Genomic DNA, 24,947 nt, shown 5'->3' on the forward strand with positions numbered 1-24,947 from the left:
ACCTTGGATGCAACCAAGGTTGAACCAGGTTCCCGTTGTGTTCTCACTCAGGCGAACATCTCCACACTTGACCAGCTCTTTTGGACAGGCCACATGAGTCTCCCTAAGCAAGTGCTGTACTCTGAACTCTTACATGGCAAGTGATCTCCAGGTGGGCAGAGGAAACGTTTCAAGGACACCCTCAAAGCCTCCTTGATAAAGTGCAACATCCCCACCAGCATCTGGGAATCCCTGGCTCAAGACCGCCTAAGTGGAGGAAGAGCATTCAGGAGGGCACTGAGCACCTCGAGTCTCATCGCCGAGAGCATGCAGAAATCAAGCGCAGACAGCGGAAGGAGCGTGCGGCAAACCAGACTCCCCACCTACCCTTTCCCCCAATGACTGTCTGTCCCACCTGTGACAGAGACTGTAATTCCCGTATTGGACTGTACAGTCATCTGAGAACTCACTTTAGGAGTGGAAGCAAGTCTTCCTCGATTTCGAGGCACTGCCTATGATGATGAAAGGGAGTGAGAGTGGTGGTATCGGCAGCGCGCTGAGCAATGTGAGGGGCAGCGCTGTCTGTTTTACAGGCTCCTTCCCTCCCTTAAAGGGAAGAGCCAATGCTGCATTCATTGAAGCCCAAGGCTATGTATGTTCACCGACGGCACCTGCGATATGCGCATAGCAGCCCCAAGCACTCGAAGAGTGATGGGTGAGCAGTCGCAGGTTCCAAAGAAATCAAAAGGCAGCACACTGGGGTACATAATTAAATTGTGGCCTACCTGACCTCCACTGCCTTTAATTAGCGTTCTCCAAGCGGCCAGCCGAGGTGACGATGCCTCCTGCAGCTGCCGTTGCTGACACCCAGCGATGTTACAGGGGGCTGAAGCGAATTTTACACCCGGGGCGATAACTGGGCGATGACGTCATGATCTCCGGAGCTGAAGAGACTGAGGCGGTTAGTTTTAGCGCCAGCGCGAACCGGCCAGGGACGTTCACAGGCGTCGGTGATCTAGCCGCGCCCATTCAGCAGCCCCATTAAGCCCCTCCCCCCAGAGGTGCTAACGGGAGGGGCAAACCAGGCCAATTTCTCTCCATAAGAGTTCCTGTCGACAATTGGGGGGTAGAAATTCTTGGGCGAAATCACGTTGCCCGTCCGTTATATTCCCCATCAGATGTTCAGTTACATTGACTCCACGATGAATCCTACCTCCCAAGTATTATAGTTCAGGTATTTCCTAGTACTATTATGATATGTGAAAATTTAAGCAGCTTACTTCTATAATTTGTGTATTAAGTAATGTCAACACAGCAATGGATGTGGGAGTAGAACCATTTCTTCTTACGTATTCCAATGGTGGCATTGAATATATCCAAATTCCATTGATTTACCTCACTTCTTTCACTTAAAGGATAACATTATCATCGAAATGGACGATGAGGTATTGGTAGAATCAGCACAAAAAGGAGGTAATTTGGCCCATTGTTCCTGTACTGGTGCTAGCTCTTCAACCTGAGCTTAAACACTGTAATCCATTTCTCTATATTCCTTTAGATTTGGTGTGCCTTAATCACCACTTTTAGTGCTTTCTGGTTGCACAACACTTTTTGTAGAACGACCCATGATGAGACATTACGTTCTGATCGTACGACATTATTTGTGTTTGGGATTGGTGAGCAGTGACTCACACTAACCATTAATGCCATCAAAGCAAAGCTTGATTTCCATTCGGGGCTTGGAGGGTTAAATGATGAGGACAGGTTACATAGACTAGGCTTGCATTCCTTTGAGTACAGATTGAGGGGTGATCTGACCTACAGTATTAAAAGGATTTGATTGGGTAGATACAGAAAAAACCATTTCCTCTGGTGGGGGAATCGAGAAAAAGGGGGCTTAATCTTAAAATTAGAGCTAGGCCATTCGGGAGTGATCTGAGGAAGCAGCTTTTCAAAGGGTTTTGGAAATCTGGAAAACTCTCCCCCAAAAGGTTTTGGAAGCTGTTGGACAATTAGAGCTTTCAAGACTTAGATCACTGGATTTTTGTCAGGTAAGGGTTATGGAGTAAAGGCAGGTAAATGGAATTAAGGTACAGATCAGCCGTGACCTAATTGAATTCCGGCGCAAGCTCAAAGGGCTGAATGACTTCCTTCTGTTCCTAATACTCCTTCAAAATGTCTCTTCCTGGGCTCGAATATAAAGCATTAAATCTGAAAAAGATATTTGGCCCATCAAACCCCATCCTTCCATTGATCGTATGGATTTTACCGAACCCCATTTATCTCTGGCAATACGTTCTACATAAATACTCCTTGGCCCCCAAAGGTTATCACACAAAATGAAGGGTATTCATCCATCCTCAAAACTCCACTATTCAACATTTGACTGTAACTTAAAAATCATATGGGTAAAGCGGGCAGTCGAATACTCGTTTCCCGTTTAACTCTGAGGCATGAAGAAAGGGTTTGTATAAACATGAACAAAGGTGTTTTTTTAAAAAAAGGCTGGTGAGCAAAGCCTAAATCTTGTTTATCATAAGTTCCATATTTGGACACTACACCCCATTTATATTGCAAACCCCCTTTCTGAGATTTCACATTTTAACATAAGAACATAAGAAATAGGAGCAGGAGTAGGCAATACGGCCCCTCGAGTCTGCTCCGCCATTTAATACGATCATGACTGATCTGATCATGGACTCAGCTCCACTTCCCTGTCAGTTCCCCATAACCCCTTTATTCCATTTTCATTTAAGAAACTGTCTATTTCTGTCTTAAATTTATTCAATATCCCAGCTTCCACAGCTCTCTGAAGCAGCGAATTCCACAGATTTACAACCCTCTGAGAAGAAATTTCTCCTCATCCCTGTTTTAAATGGGCGGCTCCTTATTCTAAGATCATGCCCTCTAGTGCTACTCTCCCCTATCAGTGGAAACATCCTCTCTGCATCCACCTTGTCAAGCCCCCTCATACGTTCTTATACGTTTCGATAAGATCACCTTCCATTCTTCTGAATTCCAATGAGTAGAGGCCCAACCTACTCGATCTTTCTTCATAGTCAACCCCCACATCTCCGGAATCAATCTAGTGAATCATCTCTGAACTGCCTCCAAAGCAAGTATATCCTTTCGTAAATATAGAAACCAAAACTGCATGCAGTATTCCAGATGTGGCCTCACCAATATCCTGTATAACTGTAGCAAGACTTCCCTGCTTTTACACTCTGTCCCCTTTGCAATAAAGGCCAAAATTCCATTGGCCGTCCTGATCACTTGATGTACCTGCATAGTATCCTTTTGTGTTTCATGCACAAGTACCCCCAGGTCCCGCTGTACTGTGGCACTTTGCAATCTCCGTTTAAATAATAACTTGCTCTTTGATTTTTTTTCTGCCAAAGTGCATGACCTCACACTTTCCAACATTATACTCCATCTGCCAAATTTTTGCCCACTCACTTAGCCTGTCTATGTCCTTTTGCAGATTTCTTTGTGTTCTCCTCACAAATTGCTTTTCCTCCCACCTTTGTATCGTCAGCAAACTTGGCTACATTACACTCGATCCCTTCTTCCAAGTCGTTAATATAAATTGTAATTAGTTGGGGTCCCAGCACTGATCCCTGCGGCACCCCACTAGTTACTGATTGCCAACCCGAGAATGAACCATTTATTCCGACTCTCATTTTTCTGTTAGTTAGCCAATCCTCTATCCATGCTAATATATTGCCCCCAACCCCGTGAACTTTTATCTGGTACATATTGGTTGTATGCGCTTCTTAAACAGTGCACTTGTACAGAAAGTCAACCACCATTTCCAGTCTTCATATCAACTTGCTATTTCCAAAGAACTTGCTTTACGGTGATATTTATACTGTTGTCAAAATGCCAAATTTCTGTGTAATCTGAGCTGTTGCTTTGATGTACTTTGCTTTGAGGTAAGAATTACTGTCGAATAACGCACTAAGGCTGGAATTCTCCTACTGCCTCCGTTGACACTCAATGGGGGAAAGTTCCATCTGTTATCTTGTTTGAAATGCAAAACTTTTCATGTGTTTTATGCTTCTTTAATGGGATATTCATTTCCTGTCATTCCGATATGTGACTTTATTTTCGCATGAAAGCAAAACTCACAAAGGAACAAAAGATTACTGCAAGTTAACTAAAACCAGGGTCGGACTGGAGGTATTTATGAATGTTGTCTGTATTCTTCGATGGTTAACAAAACCAACAAATATCTCCGGAACTTTATTTACTGTAATATTCCTTTCTCATTTGTTGGTACCTGCATATTGGGTAATGTGGGTGTTGGGAAGATTCCATTTTTAAAGTACAAATTTAAGTTGAAGCTATGTGAAGTTCTTTTTCCGAGGTATGTAAAGGAGGGGGGGGTGGGAAGACAAGACAGTTCAAATTTTAAGAGGGCACTGTCTTGAAGTAGTATTTGGCAAACTTTTACTGTTGTGAGCTCTATCGTGTTCATCAGGTTTATCTTGAAGTATATTTGCTCATTAACAAATGGGGAGGTGAGGAGGTAGAGGGGAAATGATGTGATGAGCACTGATGATGCCCAATTTGGTTTTAATTTCTTAAGTAAAGCTATTGATCTGATGCATGTTTCGGGCATGGAAAAGTGTCCATAGCTCATGAATTTGCTGATTGGATCGTGGTGAAATAGAGAAACCACTATGGACTAGTGAGTGGGTCAATAACCAGAGGTCATAAATTTAAAATCATTGGCAAAAGATCTCTAGGGGAGGCGAGGACATGTTTTTCACTGAGCTGTCAGGATCTGGAACGCTCTACCTGTAACAGGGGTGGAAACTGATTCCATAAATCATTTTAAAGGGGAGTTGGGCAGGTATTTGAGAATGAGGAACTTACAGGGTTACGGACAAAAAGCGGAGATGTAGGACCAAGCACAACTACTCTTTCAAAGGGCCAGCACGGGCACGATGGGCCGAATGGCCTCCTGTGCTGTAAGTTTAGATGATTCTTTGATTATCCATGAGTAACCCCTTGGAGATCTTTTAGTTATAGATAAGATCTTAACTGGAAAGAAGTTTTATTCCCCGTTTCTTCCGTTTACATCGATCTAATCATTTATGGTTGGGTTTATGGAGCTCTTGTCAACCTTGACGTGAATAAGATCTGGCATCCCCAAATTTGGGGCTTGAAAGACTCGTCGATATCATTTATCTTCTTCACTTGCCTAATTCTCAAAGTCTTGATTCGGGAGGAAAACGTATTGTAAACCCTGCCTGTTCATGCACTCTGAAATCCCATCAGTACAGAGGCTTTTGAAGTTTATGAGGCAACTTATTCTGAGTCCTTCAAGCACCAGTTCTTGTCAGTGTAGATTCCCCAGTCATATGTAGCTCATTACCTGTGTTCAATGTGGTGCTACTGTTCAGTGCTACGTGAATTATAGAGTGCCTGAGTTCTAATAACTTGCAGCTGGAGCCGCTCTCGCCTTATCTTTGGTGGTGGGTTGCTGGTCGCACCCACTTGATTTGTGAAGCTTTTGCCTGCCTTTGTGAGATTGGATCTCTCTTCCTGCAACTAGCTGTGTGCAGGTTATATGCCGTCCTATTTCAGTCAGGTGTCCAGTTAACCCTTTGTCAAGTGCTCTTGTGGCGAGACTGTCGGGGTTGATTCTGCAGACCTGAGCTTGCAGCACGGAGCATGGTGCTTCGGAGAAAGGTTTTAGGGGAAATTGCAGGCATGCAGCTGAGTGCTGGAAACACCAGGTTTTCGAATAACCCCCATATAATGTTTGTCAAATATCGCAAAACCACCATAGTAACACAATGGGCCTATGTTTCAAACAAAATCTAACGTTGCTGGCACACTACACCAGGAACTAAATTTAAACATAAAAATTAATTATTTGTATTCAAAGCGAGTGTTGATGAACATTATGCGGTGATGAACATTATACAGAGCTGGTAACTCAAAGGAGTGGAGCTTGCAATTACTTTCAGTGGATATATTTATTTATTGTTAATACAGAGTAACTCCCACTATAGCTATCTAACATTGGTCCAACACAAGGCAATGTAAATACTCTATGAATTACCAGTAGGTCAACCAATCTATGAATATGCGTTTGGCCAGATGTGTAAACCGCAGAAGTACCAAGAGACCTCATAAAAACATAGAATCCAGAATTGCAAATAATATTGTGTATTGCCAAAGAAAAAGCTGCCATTTATATAGCACCTTTCATGACCTCAGGATGCCCCAAAGTGCTTTCTAGCTAATGAAATACTTTTGAAATGTATAGTCACTGATATGTAATGGAGGGAGATTGATGAGTCTAATTATATCTTTTGCTCTTTTTATATATGGGTCAATAACCATTGTTATTTTTTTGGCTGTAAAGGGCTTTGAGACATCCTCCAGAAGCATATAAGAAATAAGAGCAGGAATAGGCCACCTGGCCCCTCGAGCCTGCTCCGCCATTCAATAAGATCATGGCTGATCTGATCATGGACTCAGCTCCACTTTCCTCTCCACTACCCATAACACTTGATTCCTTTATCGCTCAAAAATCTGTCTTATCTCCACCTTAAATATATTCAATGACCCAGCTTCCACAGCACTCTGGGCAGAGAATTCGAACCCTCTGAGAGAAGAAATTCCTCCTCATCTCAGTTTTAAATGGGAGGCCCCTTTTTCTATATCCCCTATGAGTGGGAATATCCTCTCTGCATCCACCTTGTCGAGCCCCCTCGTTATCTCATCTGTTTCGATAAGATCACCTCTCATTTTTCTGAACTCTAATGTGTATAGGCCCAACCTACTCAAACTATCTTCTTAAATCAACCCCCTCATCTCCAGAATCAACCTAGGGAACCTTCTCTGAACAGCCTCCAATTTAAGTATATCCTTCCTTAAATATGGAGACCAAAACTGTATGCAGTCCTCCTGGTGTGGCCTCACCAATATCTTGTACAGTTGTAGCAGGACTTCTCTGCTTTCATACTCTATCCCGCTTGTAATAAAGGCCAACATTCCATTTGCCTTCCTGATTACTGGCTGTACCTGCATACTAACTTTTTGTGTTTCATGCACAAGGACCCCCAGGTCTCTCTGCACTGTAGCACTTTGTAATTTTTCTCCATTTAAATTAGAATTTGCTTTTCTATTTTTTTCTGACAAAGTGTATAACTGAGGTTGTGAAAAGCGCGCTATAAATGCAAGTCTTCTTGTTAAAATGTTGAATTACTGGAGCATTCGATAAGGTCGGAGGTGAATAGTGACACCATATATTTACATTAAAGATTGGTTGCAGTTTTCGATAGGGTGATGAGTGAACTGTGTTTGGGTAGGACAGTTATTATCAGCCTGACATATCAGTGCCTTGGGGCTGCTGGTCATCATCCTAACATCCCCTTTTTATGCTGGCATTGCCACATTATTTACTGCAGTAAAACTGAGCTCTGAGAGCATTGTTGATAGCTGAAATACTAACAAGATGACTAAAGGTTAAAGAATCACTCCTGGGAAAACTGACAATTATATTCTAGTGTGCTGCCAGATTAGTCAAGTGCATGTTCCTATAATTTGTGCTGAGGCTGTACGGTGCTGCGGTCGGACACCGCGCGTACGGTGCTGCGGTCGGACACCGCGCGTACAGTGCTGCGGTCGGACACCGCGCGTACGGTACTGCGGTCGGACACCGCGCGTACAGTGCTGCGGTCGGACACCATGCGTACAGTGCTGTGGTCGGACACCGCGCGTACAGTGCTGCGGTCGGACACCGCGCTTACAGTGCTCCGGTCGGACACCACGCGTACTGCGGTCGGACACCACGCGTACAGTGCTGTGGTCGGACACCGCGCGTACAGTGCTGTGGTCGGACACCGCGCGTACAGTGCTGCGGTCGGACACCGCGCGTACAGTGCTGTGGTCGGACACCGCGCGTACAGTGCTCCGGTCGGACACCACGCGTACTGCGGTCGGACACCGCGCGTACGGTGCTGCGGTCGGACACCGCGCGTACGGTGCTGCGGTCGGACACCGCGCGTACGGTGCTGCGGTCGGACACCGCGCGTACGGTGCTGCGGTCGGACACCGCGCGTACGGTGCTGCGGTCGGACACCGCGCGTACGGTGCTCCGGTCGGACACCGCGCGTACGGTGCTGCGGTCGGACACCGCGCGTACGGTGCTGCGGTCGGACACCGCGCGTACGGTGCTGCGGTCGGACACCGCGCGTACGGTGCTGCGGTCGGACACCGCGCGTACGGTGCTGCGGTCGGACACCGCGCGTACGGTGCTGCGGTCGGACACCGCGCGTACGGTGCTGCGGTCGGACACCGCGCGTACGGTGCTGCGGTCGGACACCGCGCGTACGGTGCTGCGGTCGGACACCGCGCGTACGGTGCTCCGGTCGGACACCACGCGTACAGTGCTACGGTCGGATACCACGCGTACAGTGCTGCGGTCGGACACCACGTGAAGTTCTGCACATGGTACAACAGAAGGGATATCCCAGATGCTAGAGCTGGTGCAATGTAACATTAGGACTGACTCCCATTGTTGGAGATTGAGTCTTGAGGAGCAACTAACTAGGATTCCTGAGCCTCTAAAGGAGATGCCTTCGAGGGAACTTTGGAGCTATGTAAGGTATTTAGTGGCATACAGATACACCAAGGCACTTGGGAAAACGGGCACAGGCTCAGTGCTGTGAAAGCTACCCTTGGACAAGTGCCAGGAAGTGTTTCTGTATATAAAGGGTGCCAGCAAATGCTGAACTCACTGCAGAAAGAGCCAGGCACTGTAATGAGACATCAGTCTGGTTGGTGTTCTGGAAGGAAGAAAATACATGACCAAAATGACCACTTTCAGCTGAACCTACCTTCTGACCCTGTGTTCTTGGACCTTCTCTTTGATATCTGCCAGTTACTAAAAGAACATTCTAAACTCATGAGATTTTTAACTCCAAAGTGCTGAAGAATGATGTAGTCATACGGGCTGCAGAGTTTCTGTTCCTCGAACATAAGTATCGTGATGGAACCAGTTTTAGTTTCTACCCATATTCCCCTGCTTCCTCCCCACCAAGTGCAAGGTTCTTTTTCTTTTTATACTTGAGTTGCCCAATAACCTTTTTACTAAAAACTCCCAATCGTTTGTCCAGTGATCACAGTGGATTAAGGTAGTGTCTTTAGGTTTTGGATTCTGCCTGATAATGGTCATCCGAGGTTCCTGAAAATAACTTTCACAGCCATTGTGTGTGTGTGTGGGGGGGGGGGGGGGACAGTGAATGTTTAAAGTGAAAGATGTCTTTTAGTGGGTGTAACGTTTTCCAATGTATGAATTTGTCCTGGCGTTCTGTGTGTCAGCTAACCAGTGGTTCAAGCAATGAGTGTCCAGGATGTAGAGCGAGCATAGGAAACTAACCAGCTAGTCCATGCAGCCTGCCCTACACACCATGTTGGCTGGACCACCGTGACTAAAGATTTCTTCCCTCCCTCCATCCGCAGCCATGTCATCTTCTGCGAGAGGTGGAAAAACCCAGGGCTAATGAGGGAAGAAATATGTTGAAAAATTCCCCTCCGACCCCCTCAAGTGATGAAAGCCAGTCCAGGTGATGCCAGTGTTTTCTATAAAGACCCAAACAAGAAGGTTCCAGCTTTGATTCCCAGTATATGGTGATCACGGGTACAGCGGTGTTAAAGCTGGTCAAAATTAATTGAAGGGGACGATCAGAAAGGGTTCCTGCTTTTGGTCACCGTCCAGCAACCCATTGTTTGGTGCAGCAATTCCCACCCCCCCCCCCCCCCCCCCTGTCACCCACCCCCCCAGTGAACGATTGACCTGGAAACATTCACTGTTTAGGGACCCTGGTCGGTATAAACAGAAAACTAAAACTGCTGATTGACTTTGAGGTGGCTGCGGGAATTTTCAGAAGTGACTGCCTCTGTCTTTCTTCCTCCTCATCAGTTTGAACAAGCGGCGGATGCAGAGATCGCCTGGATCACGAAAACAGAGAAGAAGCTCAGTTCACTTGGTGACATAAGGCTTGAGCAAGACCAGACCTCTGCTGAGCTGCAAGTTCAAAAGGTAATGCAGCGCATTCGACATTCAATGTCTCCTTGCACTGTACTAAATGTCTGTATTACAGTATAATCTCGGGGCCATTGTGAGCATTTATAAAGAAAACCACTGTGATCTTTCTCGAGTATGCTGTTTTTTGAATTAACACTGTTCAGTAGCTTGTTTGTACATTTGAAAGCGTTTTGATATTTGATAGTTCTGGGTTGACTTGTTTCAAATGAATATTATGCACAAGCGAGGTCCCAGTGCCCAGTGAGTCCTGTATACAGGTGCTGGAGGTCCCATTACCCAGTGTGTCCTGTGTACAGGTGCTGGAGATCCCATTACCCAATGCCCCATGTGTACAGGTGCTGGAGGTTCCATTACCCAGTACCCCCTGTGTACAGGTGCTGGAGGTCCCAGTGCCCCCTGTGTACAGGTGCTGGAGGTCACATTACCCAGTGCGTGCTGTGTACAGGTGCTGGAGGTCACATTACCCAGTGCCCCCTGTGTACAGGTGCTGGAGGTCCCATTATCCAGTGCCCCCTGTGTACAGGTGCTGGAGGTCACAGTGCCCCCTGTGTACAGGTGCTGGAGGTCCCATTACCCAGTGCCCCCTGTGTACAGGTGCTGGAGGTCCAATGACCCAGTGCCCCCTGTGTACAGGTGCTGGAGGTCCCATTACCCAGTGCCTCCTGTGTACAGGTGCTGGAGGTCCCATTAACCAGTGCCCCCTGTGTACAGGTGCTGGAGGTCCCAGTTGGCGTGCTGTGTACAGGTGCTGGAGGTCCCAGTGCCCCCTGTGTACAAGTGCTGGAGGTCCCAGTGCCCCCTGTGCCCCCTGTGTACAGGTGCTGGAGGTCCCAGTGTGTCCTGTGTACAGGTGCTGGAGGGCCCAATGCCCCCTGTGTACAGGCGCTGGAGGTCACATTACCCAGTGCCCCCTGTGTACAGGTGCTGGAGGTCCCATTACCCAGTGCCCCCTGTGTACAGGTGCTGGAGGTCCCAGTGCCCAGTGTGTACAGGTGCTTGAGGGCCCAGTGCCCCCTGTGTACAGGCGCTGGAGGTCACATTACCCAGAGCCCCCTGTGTACAGGTGCCCGATGGTCCCATTACCCAGTGCCCCCTGTGTACAGATGCTGGAGGTCCCAGTGCCCCCTGTGTACAGGTGCTGGAGGTCCCATTATCCAGTGCGTGCTGTGTACAGGTGCTGGAGGTCCTATTACCCAGTGCCCCCTGTGTACAGGTGCAGGAGGTCCCATTTCCCAGTGCCCCCTGTGTACAGGTGCTGGAGGTCCCATTACCCAGTGCGTGCTGTGTACAGGTGCTGGAGGTCACATTACCCAGTGCCCCCTGTGTACAGGTGCTGGAGGTCCCATTACCCAGTGCCCCCTGTGTACAGGTGCTGGAGGTCCCAGTGCCCCCTGTGTACAGGTGCTGGAGGTCCCATTACCCAGTGCGTGCTGTGTACAGGTGCTGGAGGTCCTATTACCCAGTGCCCCCTGTGTACAGGTGCTGGAGATCCCATTTCCCAGTGCCCCCTGTGTACAGGTGCTGGAGGTCCCATTACCCAGTGCGTGCTGTGTACAGATGCTGGAGGTCCCATTACCCAGTGCGTGCCTTGTACAGGTGCTGGAGGTCCCAGTGCATGCTGTGTACAGGTGCTGGAGGCTGCAGTGCGTGCTGTGTACAGGTGCTGGAGGTCCCAGTGCCCCTTGTGTACAGGTGCTGGAGGTCCCAGTGCCCCCTGTGTACAGGTGCTGGAGGTCCCAGTGTCCATGTGTACAGGTGCTGGAGGTCCTGGTGCCCTGTGTGTCTTGTGCACAGATGCTGGAGGTCTCAGTGTCACATCTGTACTCGTCAGCACAGTGATCTGCTGCACCTTGCAGTATCATGTTTTGAGTGTTGATGATCGTGGCATAACACTTACTGACTAGCAAATTGGCGAGGGCTATTTTTCTTGTTTTGCTCAGTAGATAGCTAACCCATCCGTCGTACACTGGATTTGAGTTCTGTACCTTTAAGCTCCACCTGGTTGAAATGGCTCATGAGGAGGTTTCTTTAAGGAAAGAGTGAAGCAATAGGAAAGGCAAATTTCACTTGCCCAATATCTGCTGCTATAAACAATCCACGATTGATGGTGTTTAATTCAATCAAAACTTTACATATGAACTTTGTAAATTATTCATAGAGCCAGAGGATGTGGCCTGTGTTTGAAGGGGGAGTAAATTGAAAAATTAATCTGCGGAAATAATATTTCAATAAGCGACTGGTCAATCTATGGAATAGGCTCCCAAAGGAGAGGTTGGGAGTAGTTAGTATTGATTCATTCAATTGCAAATTAAGTAGATTTCCTTCCGACAATAACATTTTGGGATACAGTGTATGAGAAATTTGTGACATGACGTGGTAAGCATGCTGGTGAGAAACAGGTGACTTTGGACCGATGGTTTTCCTCATCTCTTGTCTGGGACTGTTGTAGACTCATTGATAGAGATTGATGGCTATGATTGGTCTACAACTCCATTATCATTGTATCATGTGACTATCAGGATGGTGGAAGGGTAACTAGATAGACCTCGGCCTTTTCGGCCCAGTAATTCCTATGTTCCTAAATTATTGTAACCTCAACCTTTCACTTAAAACTCAAAGGAGGCTGCACTTTGCATTGGCCAGGAATCTAGAGGTTGAGGCAGTAACTGGGGCTGACAGTGTACTTAATACCACTTTCATACTAACACTCCATTCTTGTGCAAAGCTGTTGAAATAGTGCTTCTTGCAGTAAACATAGAAATCTAGAAATTTACAGCGCAGAAGGAGGCCATTTCGGACCATTGTGTGTTTGTAATCAAAAAACGGATAATTTATTCATCGGCGCTGACATATTATTCCTTGTGTTTTAAGGCATTTTCAATGGATATTTTGCGACACAAAGATACAATTGATGAGCTCGTTGCAAATGGGGATCAAATTATGAATTCCTGCACTGAAGAGGAGAAAGCTTCCCTTAAGGTACAAGAATGTAGGATGCAATTAAGTATTCATTTACCTTGTGTTTGAGCATGAGAGTCCCAATAGTTTATAATGAGTGAAAATCCTTGTTTGATCAATGAAATGTGGAAACATAGAAACATAGAAACTAGGTGCAGGAATAGGCCATTCGGCCCTTCAAGCCTGCACCGCCATTCAATAAGATCATGGATGATCATTCACCTCAGTACCCCTTTCCTGCTTTCTCTCCATACCCCTTGATCCCTTCAGCTGTAAGGGCCATATCTAACTCCCTCTTGAATATATCCAATGAACTGGCTTCAACAATTCTCTGCGGCAGGGAATTCCACAGGTTAACAACTCTCTGCGTGAAGAAGTTTCTCCTCATTTCAGTCCTAAATGGCCTACCCCTTATCCTTAGACTGTGTCCCCTGGTTCTGGACTTCCCCAACATCGGGAATATTCTTCCTGCATCTAACCTGTCCCGTCCCATCAGAATCTTATATGTTTCTATGAGATCCCCTCTCATCCTTCTAAACTCCAGTGTATAAAGGCCCAGTTGATCCAGTATCTCCTCATATGTCAGTCCAGCCATCCCTGGAATCAGTCTGATGAACCTTCGCTGCACTTCCTCAATAGCAAGAACTTCCTTCCTCAGATTAGGAGACCAAAACTGAACACAATATTCCAGGTGAGGCCTCACCAAGGCTCTGTACAATTGCAGTAAGACCTCCCTGCTCCTATACTCAAATCCCCTAGCTATGAAGGCCAACATGCCATTTGCCGCCTTCACCGCCTGCTGCACCTGCATGCCAACTTTCAACGACTGATGAACCATGACACCCAGGTCTCGTTGCACCTCCCCTTTTCCTAATCTGCCGCCATTCAGATAATCTGCTTTTGTGTTTTTGCTACCAAAGTGGATAACCTCACATTTATCTACATTATACTGCATCTGCCATGCATTTGCCCACACATCTAACCTGTCCAAATCACCCTGCAGCCTCTTAGCATCCTTCTCGCAGCTCACACCGCCACCCAGTTTAGCGTCATCTGCAAACTTGGAGATATTACACTCAATTCCTTCATCCAAATCATTAATATATCTTGTAAAGAGCTGTGGTCCCAGCACTGAGCCCTGCGGCACTCCACTAGTCACTGCCTGCCATTCTGAAAAGGACCCGTTTATCCCGACTCTCTGCTTCCTGTCTGCCATCCAATTCTTTATCCATTCCAGTACATTAGCCCCAATACCATGTGCTTTGATTTTGCACACCAATCTCTTATGTGAGATCTTGTCAAAAGCCTTTTGAAAGTCCAAATACACCACATTCACTGGTCCTCCCTTGTCCACTCTCCTAGTTACATCCTCAAAAAATTCTAGGAGATTTGTCGAGCATGATTTCCCTTTCATAAATCCATGCTACTTGGTCCGATCCTGTCACTGCTTTCCAAATGCGCTGCTATTTCATCCTTAATAATTGATTCCAACATTTTCCCTACTACTGATGTCAGGCTAACCGGTCTATAATTACCCGTTTTCTCTCTCCCTCCTTTTTTAAAAAGTGGTGTTACATTAGCTCCCCTCCAGTCCATAGGAACTGATCCAGAGTCGATAGACTGTTGGAAAATGATCACCAATGCATTCACTATTTCTAGGGCCATTTCCCTAAGTACTCTGGAATGCAGACAATCAGGCCCCGGGGATTTATCAGCCTTCAATCCCATCAATTTCCCCAACACAATTTCCCGCCCAATAAGGATATCCTTCAGTTCCTCCTTCTCACTAGACCCTCGGTCCCCTAGTACCTCTGGAAGGTTATTTGTGTCTTCCTTCGTGAAGACAGAACCAAAGTATTTGTTTAATTGGTCCGCCATTTCTTTGTTCCCCATTATAATTTCACCGAAGTCCAACTGCAAGGGACCTATGTTTGTCTTCACTAATCTTTTTCTCTTCACATATCTATAGCAGCTTTTGCAGTCGGTTCTTATGTTCCCGGCAAGCTTCCTCTTGTACTCTATTTTCCCCCTCCGAATTAAATCCTTTGTCCTCCTCTGCTGAATTCTAAATTTCTCCCATTCCTCAGGTTTGCTGCTTTTTCTGTCCAATTTATATGCCTCTTCCTTGGATCTAACACTATCCTTAATTTCCCTTGTTAGCCGTGGTTGAGCCACCTTCCCTGTTTTGAGAAAAGAAACAGATACAATTTTAATTTAGTTTAAGTTACTGTTTGTGATTCCAGTAATCAGAAATGCTTTGATTTTTTTTTGTGTAGAACAAGCTGGATACACTTCAGAAACAGTACGAGGTGATTAGCCAGTTGAACGCGGAGAGATACCTGCAGCTGGAACGGGCTCAGTCTCTGGTCAGCCAGTTTTGTGAGACCTACGAGGAGCTCTGGCCATGGCTTGAAGAGACCCGGGCGCTGATTACGGAGTTACCCACTCCAGCCATCGAATTTGAGATGTTAAAGCAACAACAGGAAGAACTTCGGGTAAGGAAATGGGTGCATCGACGCGCTGCATATGGTACCAGTCTTAGCTCAATTCTCTTCAGCCAATGCTGTCTAATAGCAAATGGAAACGAGGCCCACATCCTAAAACTTCTGTTCACCCTTTCCGTGGTACAAAGCAATGTACAAGTTGGAATTGGGTTTGTTCTGAAAGTCTAGTTGGTCTGGAATTCCCTTCCTAATCCCCCCTCTCCTCTGTTACAACTACCCCTTCCTGTCCCAATATCCCCTTTTGTGACTTAGTGTCAAATTTTGCCTGATACCGTCCTGTAAAACTCCTTGGGACATTTTATGACATTATAGGCGCTATATAAATGCAAGTTTTTGTGTGAGTGAGAGAAATGCACATTTCTGGGACCAGTGAAGTCTGACAAGTATGTGAGACATAGCACTTATAGTATTCAGAACAGACACAGCTGCTATCCTTACATGTTCAGCTGAATTTAAAATCAGCAACCCACCAGTAAGGCCTTGTGCTTTAACTATTATTGTTAAGTAATTGGTTCATTTAATAAAGTCTTGTGGCTATCATTCATGTTACATAATCACCAAAATTACTTCAGTTATGCGGAGAGACTGGAGAAGCTGGGATTGTTCTCCTTCGAGCAGAGAAGGTTAAGGGGAGATTTAATAGAGGTGTTCAAAATGAGGAGGAGTTTTGATGAGTAGATAGGGAGGAGGGTTGCTAACCAGAAGAGACACAGGAGATTTAAGATAATTGGCAAAAGAACCCAGGGGGGTGTTGAGGGGATTCTTTTTATGCAGCGAGTTGTTGTGATCCGGAATGCACTGCCTGAAAGAACGGTGGAAGCAGATTCAGTTGTAACTTTTAAAAGGGAATTGGATAAATACTTGAATAGGAAAACAATACAGGACTTTGGGGGAAGAGCAGAGGGACAGGGACTAATGGGAGAGCTCTTTCCAAGTGCCAGCACAGGCATGATGGGCCAAATGGCCTCCTTCTGTGCTGTATAATTCTACAAAATTAAGAGCTCCCTTGGTAGCTTTTCCTGGATAAGCGTAATTCCTTGTGTGGTACTGAGCCGTACAGATCAAGATGGTCCCAAGTCCCACTCGTAGTCTGAGCTGTTAGCTAATCTCCATTGGGGCAGTGATCGGGATACTGCTCTTGAGCTAAGGAGAGGACAGATCGACAAATGTTCTTATTCTTGATTGCTATCCAGCGATTCGAGCTGGAAAGTGTATGTGGGCATCCGGTGAGGAAAGGATTGAACCAAACAATGATTTTCTCCTCCCCGCCCCCCCACCCCCCAAAACTATGGTCAAATGGATGAAATAGCCTGTGGACACCTACTGTCCTGGCTCATGTGAAGACTGGTCATGAAGTTCAGATAGGAGAGGGCTGCACTCTTGGGTCGAAAGGGTAAGTTCAGCCATCTCCCACTCCCAGCAGGAGGGAGTGTGGATTGGTGATGGGGCTCCGATACTGCAGTGCTGATTCTTTGAGTGCGTCTCCCCAGTGGGAGCATTGGGCGGTGAACTGGCTCTTCTATCCCCAGCATGAGGTTGTGTCTTCGGTGGAAGAAGAAAGTTAGGGGGAGAAAAAGAATAGAATTGGAAGAAAAAAACTAAAGATGATCGATTGACGTTCTCGGAAATCGGGAATCCAGTTGAACCATTTGGCCAGTTACCAAAAGTTTGAATTATCGCAAGTTATGCAGAAAGACAAATTATCTACAGTTAGCATTTGTAACCATCAGAATGAGGGATTTTGTTTAGAAAAACTAACCAGAAGCTCTGTTTAATGGTAAATTAATACTGATATTTCAGTAACCTTAAAAGGCAATATTTGGCCACTCGTATGTTTAATTCCACACCATTCTTTTACGCTACTTGTCAATGCCACAACATTTCCAATCACTTTTCCATGTTCTGAATCTCCAGTATCATCATACTTTTATGTGTTTAACACAGTTCTTACCTTGCACATTGGGTGCAAAACAAATAAAGTATGTTTTCAGCAAATGTGTTAAACCAGCTGTAATTGTAGCTTCAATTTTGCTGGACGAGTGCCAGTCCAGAGTGTCTCTATCTCTCTAAACTTGGCACGGATTGGCGACGCCCCTCAGAATGGATTCCGCAATTGTTGGTGTCACTACTACTGTAACACTCTCATTTACTGCACTCAGTGCACACATTCCCCTCTCCCTTTAATAATTCACTCAAATTTGCTGTTTCAGGCTTGCTTTACAGGGCAAAATGGTGAATTGTTGTATGTGGAAATTGCAGATGCTGCCTTTTTAGTGTTGGCTCATTCAGAAGAGGTTTACTCTGTAACTCACTGACACAGTGTTTGACTTTGGAGTAGAGTATAGATTCTGACTTTTTGTGCAAAACTCTGTATTCCATTTGCCAGCACTAGAATCCCCAAACCTTTAATGAGACTCCCCCCCCCCCCCCCCCCTGTACACCACCACCCTCCCACCCCCACCCCAGCCACCTTAACACCAAGATGTGCAAAATACCCTGACTACAACTCATAGATTTAAAGTAATTGGCAGGAGGTTTAGAGGGGATTTGAGGGGAACTTTCTTCACCCAGAGAGTGGTGGGGTCTGGAACTCATAGCCTGAAAGGGCGGTAGAGGCAGAAACCCTCAACACATTTAAAGGGTACTTGGATGTGCATTTGAAATGCCGTAACCTACAGGGCTACGGACCAAGAGCGGGAAAGTGGGATTAGGCTGGATAGCTCTTTGTCGGCCGGCGCAGACACGATAGGCCGAAATGGCCTCCTTTTGTGCTGTAAATGTTCAATGATTTTATGACGAATATTAAAATGAACCTTCCGCTTCAGTATTGCTGAATTGAAATCGAAGCCAGTTCTGTACTCATCGTGCAGCTTGTTTTGGGACTTGTCTGGCGTTTCATGGTCAGAATGATTGGGGCAGATTTATTTTCAGCCTTATTTGAAAAAGTAAATGGGTTTTTTCTTTTTATTTTTGGAGTATATCATGATGTGCATAGTTGCGAAATTTCTTCTTGAGCTTGTTGTTGAGTCCCGGCATTTTAAAATGTGAAGATTAAACTGTTGTGTGTTGATCTGTTATGCGAAGGAGCGCACACTACCGGTGCCTTAGCACAGGCATGGCCCAAGCTGTGATTTGTTTATGTGGTCCTTTTGCCTGCATGAGCTTGAGCTGACGTTAGTCTGGCTCACGCAACCAGTGCTGGCGTCAAGGTCAGTGCATTTCACAACACTTTGTGAAGTGCTTAGACTTAAAAAGATGAACTATTTCACACCCCCCTGCCCCCCAAAACATGAGCACCCTTGTCATCGAGCCCACACTCTGGTTCCAAAATAGTTCAGGCTCCAACTGCTTGGGTTATGAGGGTTAAGTATTCCAGATTGGCAAATATTCTTTCCCTGTCTCCAGTGAAACCTTGCATTCTTAATGTTTTGCAGCCATCTTTGATGAGTGTCGAGTTCGGTGCAGTTGTGGTGCAGTTGTTGAGCACTCTACAGTTTCTGCTGCTGTACACGTGTTCTGGTCACTATCAGCTCATCTCTTCCAATGAAGATGTTTACATTGTAAATCTGCAGTGAGTTAGATGAACAGTTTGAGTTATCGTGTTAAATGTGCTGTTTATCACGACATGATAGGGCGTTCAGCACTGCATGTGCAGACATCGAGACTGACGACAATAACAGGTTGCCAATGCGTTTAAAATTTGACTTCTTTTGGGGAAAGAGTGTGTGTGGGCTCCCAGCAGTGTTACCATTAAATTCAGTGCATACATTTATTTGACCTTCATTCACCCTGCTCAAGGAAAAATCTGACCTGTTCGGTCCTTATTTCTCCTCCTAATTGCAGTCTCGATGATCCTTGTTTTAAAAGAACCCCTCCATTGCTCCATTATGTTCTGCCTCTGTGAATGGCATCAAGGTTCATCTTCACCATGTGAAGATTCTTCACTCTGGAATCCAAGAAGAGCTCTGTATGATTTACCATAGGAATGTATGTAGGCTATTCGCCCCATCGTGTCTGTGCCGGCTCTTAGGTAAAGCTATCCAATTAGTCCCACTTCCCACAACGTTGTGATTTTTTTTTCTCTTTTCAAGTATATATCCAATTCCCTTTTGAAAGTTATTATTGAATCTGCTTCAGGCAGTGCATTCCAGATCTTCATAACTCGCTACGTGAAAAAATTCTCGTCTCCCCTCTAGTTCTTTTGCCAGTTATCTAAGTCTATGTCCTCTGTTTATCGACCCTTCTGCCAGTGGAAATAGTTGCTTCTTATTTACTCGATAAAAACCCTTCATAATTTTGAACACCCCTGTTAAATCTCCTCTGGAACAGCTCTAAGGAGAGCAATTCCAGTCTCTCCACACAACTGAGGTTCATCATCCCTGGTACCATTCTAGTAAATCTCCTCTGCACTCTACAAGGCCTTGACATACTTCCTGAGGTGTGGTGCCTAGAATTGGCTACAATACACAATTTAAAGGAGGTATTTTTGTTCATAGCCTATGAATCTCTTCTATCAACTGTGTTTCTTAGCCGAAAAGCAGGTCTACTGAGAAAGATCCCATTCTCCAATGTTCTCTACGACTGCGTGCTGTAAAATTGGCTTCTAATCTATTGGCATTTAATGGATCAGAAAGAAGCCAGACGTGATGGTCTGTTTCTTTTCCCAGATGCATGCATCCCCAGATGTATTCACTGAGCACGCTCAACTGCTAGAAAGAATTGACTTGCATCTCTATTAAGGGTTAACATAATCTAATCAAGATAGTTGGAGCGTAGACAACACTGGTCAGGCACAACAGGCCATTGGCATACCTTTGTGTATGTGTCTGAAGCTTATTGTTCCGAGTAAAATGCCTTTTTCTGAAAGATTGGCTTCTCAAAACTGGGACTGTATTTCACAGTTGTATGGGTATGTGAATGGACGCATCAGTTTGTTCTAGTTTTGACCCAACTGCAGCAAAAGCAAAATATCACTTTGTGGATAAGATGCCAACACTATATTCTGAGCAACTGTAACTGGTGGGGAGTGAGTAGCTACCTGCCTTCGGAGAATTCTGTTTTTTGCTTGAAATATCTGCACATCAAGTCAGTGAAAGAAACCCAAGTGATTAATTTCTCTATTTAACTCTTTCTTCAACCAGTTCACAATTGCAGTGTTACTTTGTCTGGTTTCAGCAGCTTGCTATTACTGCTGCTGTGACTGAACCTGTTGTGATACGTTAATAAGAACATGAGAAATAGGAGCAGGAGGAGGCCATTTGGCCCCTTGAGCCTGCACCGCCATTCAATAAGATCATGGTTGATCTGATCATGGGCTCAGCTCCACTACCCTGCCTGCTCCCCATAACCCTTTACTCCCTTATCACTCAAAAATCTGTCTATCTCTGCCTTAACTATATTCAATGACCCAGCCTCCACAGTTCTCTGGGGCAGAGAATTCCACAGATTTACAACCCTCTGAGAGAAGAAATTCCTCCTCATCTCAGTTTTAAATGGGCGGCCCTTTATTCTGAGAATAATGTCCCCTAATTTTAGTTTCCCCTATGAGTGGAAAAATCCCCTCTGCATCCACCTTGTCAAGCCTTCTCGTTATCTTATATGGTTCAATAAGATCACCTCTCATTCTTCTGAACTCCAGTGTGTATAGGCCCAACCTACTCAACCTATCTTCGTAAGTCAACCCCCTCATCTCCGGAATTAACCTAGTGTACCTTCTCTGAGCAGCCTCCAAAGCAAGTGTATCCTTCCTTAAATACGGAGACCAAAACTGTACGTAGTACTCCAGGTGTGACCTCACCAATAATCTGTACAGTTGTAGCAGGGCTTCTCTGCTTTTATACTCTAACCCCCTTGCAATAAAGGCCAACATTGCATTTGCCTTCCTGATTACTTGCTGTACCTGCATACTAACATTTTGTGTTTCAATGCACAGGGACCCCCAGGTCCCTCTGCACTGCAGCACTTTGCAATTTTTCTCCATTTAAATTATAATTTTCTTTTCTATTATTTCTGCCAAAATGGATAACCTCACATTTTCCCACATGATACTTCATCTGCCAAATTTTTACTCACTCACTGAGCCTTTGCAGATTTTTTGTGTTCTCCTCACAATTTGCTTTCCCACCCATCTTTGTATCATCAGCAAACTTGGCTACATTACACTCAGTTCATCCAAGTCATTAATATAGATTGTAAATAGTTGAGGACCCAGCACCAATCCCTGCGGCACCCCACTAGTCACTGTTTGCCAACTGGAAAATGACACATTTATCCCGACTTTGTTTTGTGTTAGTTAGCCAATCCTCTATCCAGGCTAATATATTACCCCCAACCCCATGAACTTTTATCTTGTGCAGTAACCTCTTATGTGGCACCTTATCGAATGCCTTCTGGAAATTCAAATACTCCATGCCCAATGGTTCCCCCTTATCCACCCTGCTCGCTCCATCCTCAAAGAACTCCAGCAAATTTGTCAAACACGATTTCCCTTTCATAAAACCATGCTGACTTGGTTTGATTGAATCATGCTTTTCCAAATGTCCCAATACTGCTTCCTTAATAATGGATTCCAGTATTTTCCCAATGACAGATGTTCGGCTAACTGGTCTATAGTTTCCTGCTTTTTGTCTGCCTCCTTTTTTTAAATAGGGTCGTTACATTTGTGGTTTTCCAATCCGCTGGGATTGCCCCAGAATCCGAGGAATTTTGGTAGATTTCAACCAATGCATCCACCATCTCTGCAGCGACGTCTTTTAAGACCCTAGGATGTAAGCCACCAGATCCAGGCGACTTGTCCGCCTTTAGTCCCATTATTTTACCGAGTACTACTTCATTAGTGATAGTGATTGTATTAATTTCCTCCCTCCCTGCAGCCCCTTGATTATCCACTATTGGGATGTTTTCCACCATGAAGACTGATACAAAATATTTGTTCAACATCTCTGCCATTTCCCTGTTTGCCATTATTAATTTCCCCAGTCTCATCCTCTAGGGATCAACATTTACTTTAGCCACTCTTTTCCTTTTTCTGTAGAAACTCTTACTATCTGGTTTTATATTTCGTGCTAGTTTACTCTCATAATCTATCTTCTCTCTGTATCATTCTTTTAGTCATTCTTTGCTGACTTTAAAAGTTTCCCAATCCTCTGGTCTCCTACTAGTCTTGGCCACATTGTATGCCCTTGTTTTCACTTTGACACCATCCCTTATTTCCTTAGCCATGGATGGTTATCTGCCACTGCTCATAAACCAACCATGCTTTAGTCTATTTTCCCAGACCACTTTAGCCAGTTCTGCCCTCATACCTTTGTAGTCGCCTTTATTTAGCTTAGGACCCTGGTTTGAGACCCAACTTTCTCACCCTCCAACTGAATTTGAAATTTAACTATGTTATCATCACTCATTCCAAGAGGATCCTTTACTGCAAAATCATTTATTAATCCTGCCTCATTACACAGTACTAGATCTAAGATAGCCTTCTCCCTGATTGGTTCCGCAACGTACTGTTCAAGGAAACGATCCCGGATACACTCTATGAACCCTTCCTCAAGGATACCCAGGCCAATTAGCTTTGTCCAATCAATATGGAGGTTAAAATCGGCCATGATTATTGCCGTTCCTTGATTACAAGCCTCCATTATTTCTTGATTTATACTCCGTCCAACAGTGCAGCTACTGTTAGGGAGCCTATAGACTATGCCCACCAGCGACTTTTTCTCCTTATTATTCCTTATCTCCATCCAAATTGATTCAACAGCTTGATCCTCTGAGCCAATATCATTTCTCACTAACACACTGATCCCATCCTTTTTTAACAGAGCTACCACACATCCTTTTCCTTTCTATCTGTCCTTCTGAATTGTCAAATACCCCTGAATATTTAGTTCCCAGTCCTGGTCACCTTGTAACCACGTCTCTGTAATGGCTATCAGATCATACCCATTTGTATCTATTTGTGCCGTCAACTCATCTATTTTGTTATTAATGCTACGTGCATTTAGACAAAGAGCTTTTAAATTTGTTTTTTTTACCATTTTTTCCTGCTTGTTTCCTTTGTCCTTCAAATTCACTTTCTAAGTTTTTGCTTTCTAATTCCAGTTTTACTCCCCTCCCTACTGAATCTATTCTCAGGTTCCCATCCCCCTGCCAAGCTAGTATAAACCCTCCACAAAGGCACAAGCAAACCGCCCCCCCCCCGCCCCCCACGAGGATATTGATCCCGGCTCTGTTGAAGTGCAACCCGTCTGGCTTGTACAGGTCCCATCTTCCTCAGAAGCGGTCCCAATGTCTCAGGAATCTAAAGCCCTCCCTCCTGCACCATCACTCTAGCCACACATTCATCTGCTCTATCCTCCTATTTCTGTACTCACTAGCTCGTGGCACTGGGGTTAATCCAAAGATTGCTACTTTTTGTAGTCCTGCTTTTTAAATCTCTCTCCTAGCGCCTTAAACTCTGTCTGCAGGACCTCATCCCTCTTTCAAAATTTGCAGATGACACTAAGATTAGTGGGAAAGCGGGTTGTGTAGAGGACACAGAGAGGCTGCAAAGAGATTTGGATAGGTTAAGCGAATGGGCGAAGGTTTGGCAGATGGAATACAATGTTGGAAAGTGTGAGGTCATCCACCTTGGGGAAAAAAAACATTAAAAGGGAATATTATTTGAATGGGGAGAAATTACAACATGCTGAGGTGCAGAGGGACCTGGGGGTCCTTGTGCATGAAAAACTCTTTTTGGGAGTAAACAAAAAACATTAACCCGTGCCCCCCCGATCTGGGGGAAATCCTTGTGCATGAATTCCAAAAAAGTTAGTTTGCAGGTGCAGCAGGTAATCAGGAAGGCGAATGGAATGTTGGCCTTCATTGCGAGAGGGATGGAGTACAAAAGCAGGGAGGTCCTGCTGCAACTGTACAGGGTATTGGTGAGGCCGCACCTGGAGTACTGCGTGCAGTTTTGGTCACCTTACTTAAGGAAGGATATACTGGCTTTGGAGGGGGTACAGAGACGATTCATTAGGCTGATTCCGGAGATGAGGGGGTTACCTTATGATGATAGATTGAGTAGTCTGGGTCTTTACTCGTTGGAGTTCAGAAGGATGAGGGGTGATCTTATAGAAACATTTAAAATAATGAAAGGGATAGACAAGATAGAGGCAGAGAGGTTGTTTCCACTGGTCGGGGAGACTAGAACTAGGGGGCACAGCCTCAAAATATGGGGGAGCCAATTTAAAAGCGAGTTGAGAAGGAATTTCTTCTCCCAGAGGGTTGTGAATCTGTGGAATTCTCTGCCCAAGAAAGCAGTTGAGGCTAGCTCATTGAATGTATTCAAGTCACAGATAGATAGATTTTTAACCAATAAGGGAATTAAGGGTTACGGGGAGAGGGCGGGTAAGTGGAACTGAGTCCACGGCCAGATCAGCCATGATCTTATTGAATGGCGG

General features: G+C 45.2%; 1 protein-coding gene across 5 annotated transcripts in view; it reads left to right on the plus strand.

The window, feature by feature from the left end:
• The window catches only part of dst (dystonin), a 647,938-nt gene that overhangs the window by 534,808 nt on the left and 88,183 nt on the right, over positions 1–24,947 (plus strand). For all 5 annotated transcript variants that reach the window (XM_070884881.1, XM_070884882.1, XM_070884878.1 and 2 more), the window contains 3 exons: positions 9,923–10,042; positions 12,920–13,027; positions 15,283–15,501. In XM_070884881.1, coding sequence (XP_070740982.1) covers positions 9,923–10,042; positions 12,920–13,027; positions 15,283–15,501 — 447 coding nt within the window. The remainder of the gene's footprint in view (positions 1–9,922; positions 10,043–12,919; positions 13,028–15,282; positions 15,502–24,947) is intronic.

Source organism: Pristiophorus japonicus, chromosome 7 (assembly GCF_044704955.1).
Source record: "Pristiophorus japonicus isolate sPriJap1 chromosome 7, sPriJap1.hap1, whole genome shotgun sequence".
NCBI lineage: Eukaryota > Metazoa > Chordata > Chondrichthyes > Pristiophoridae > Pristiophorus > Pristiophorus japonicus.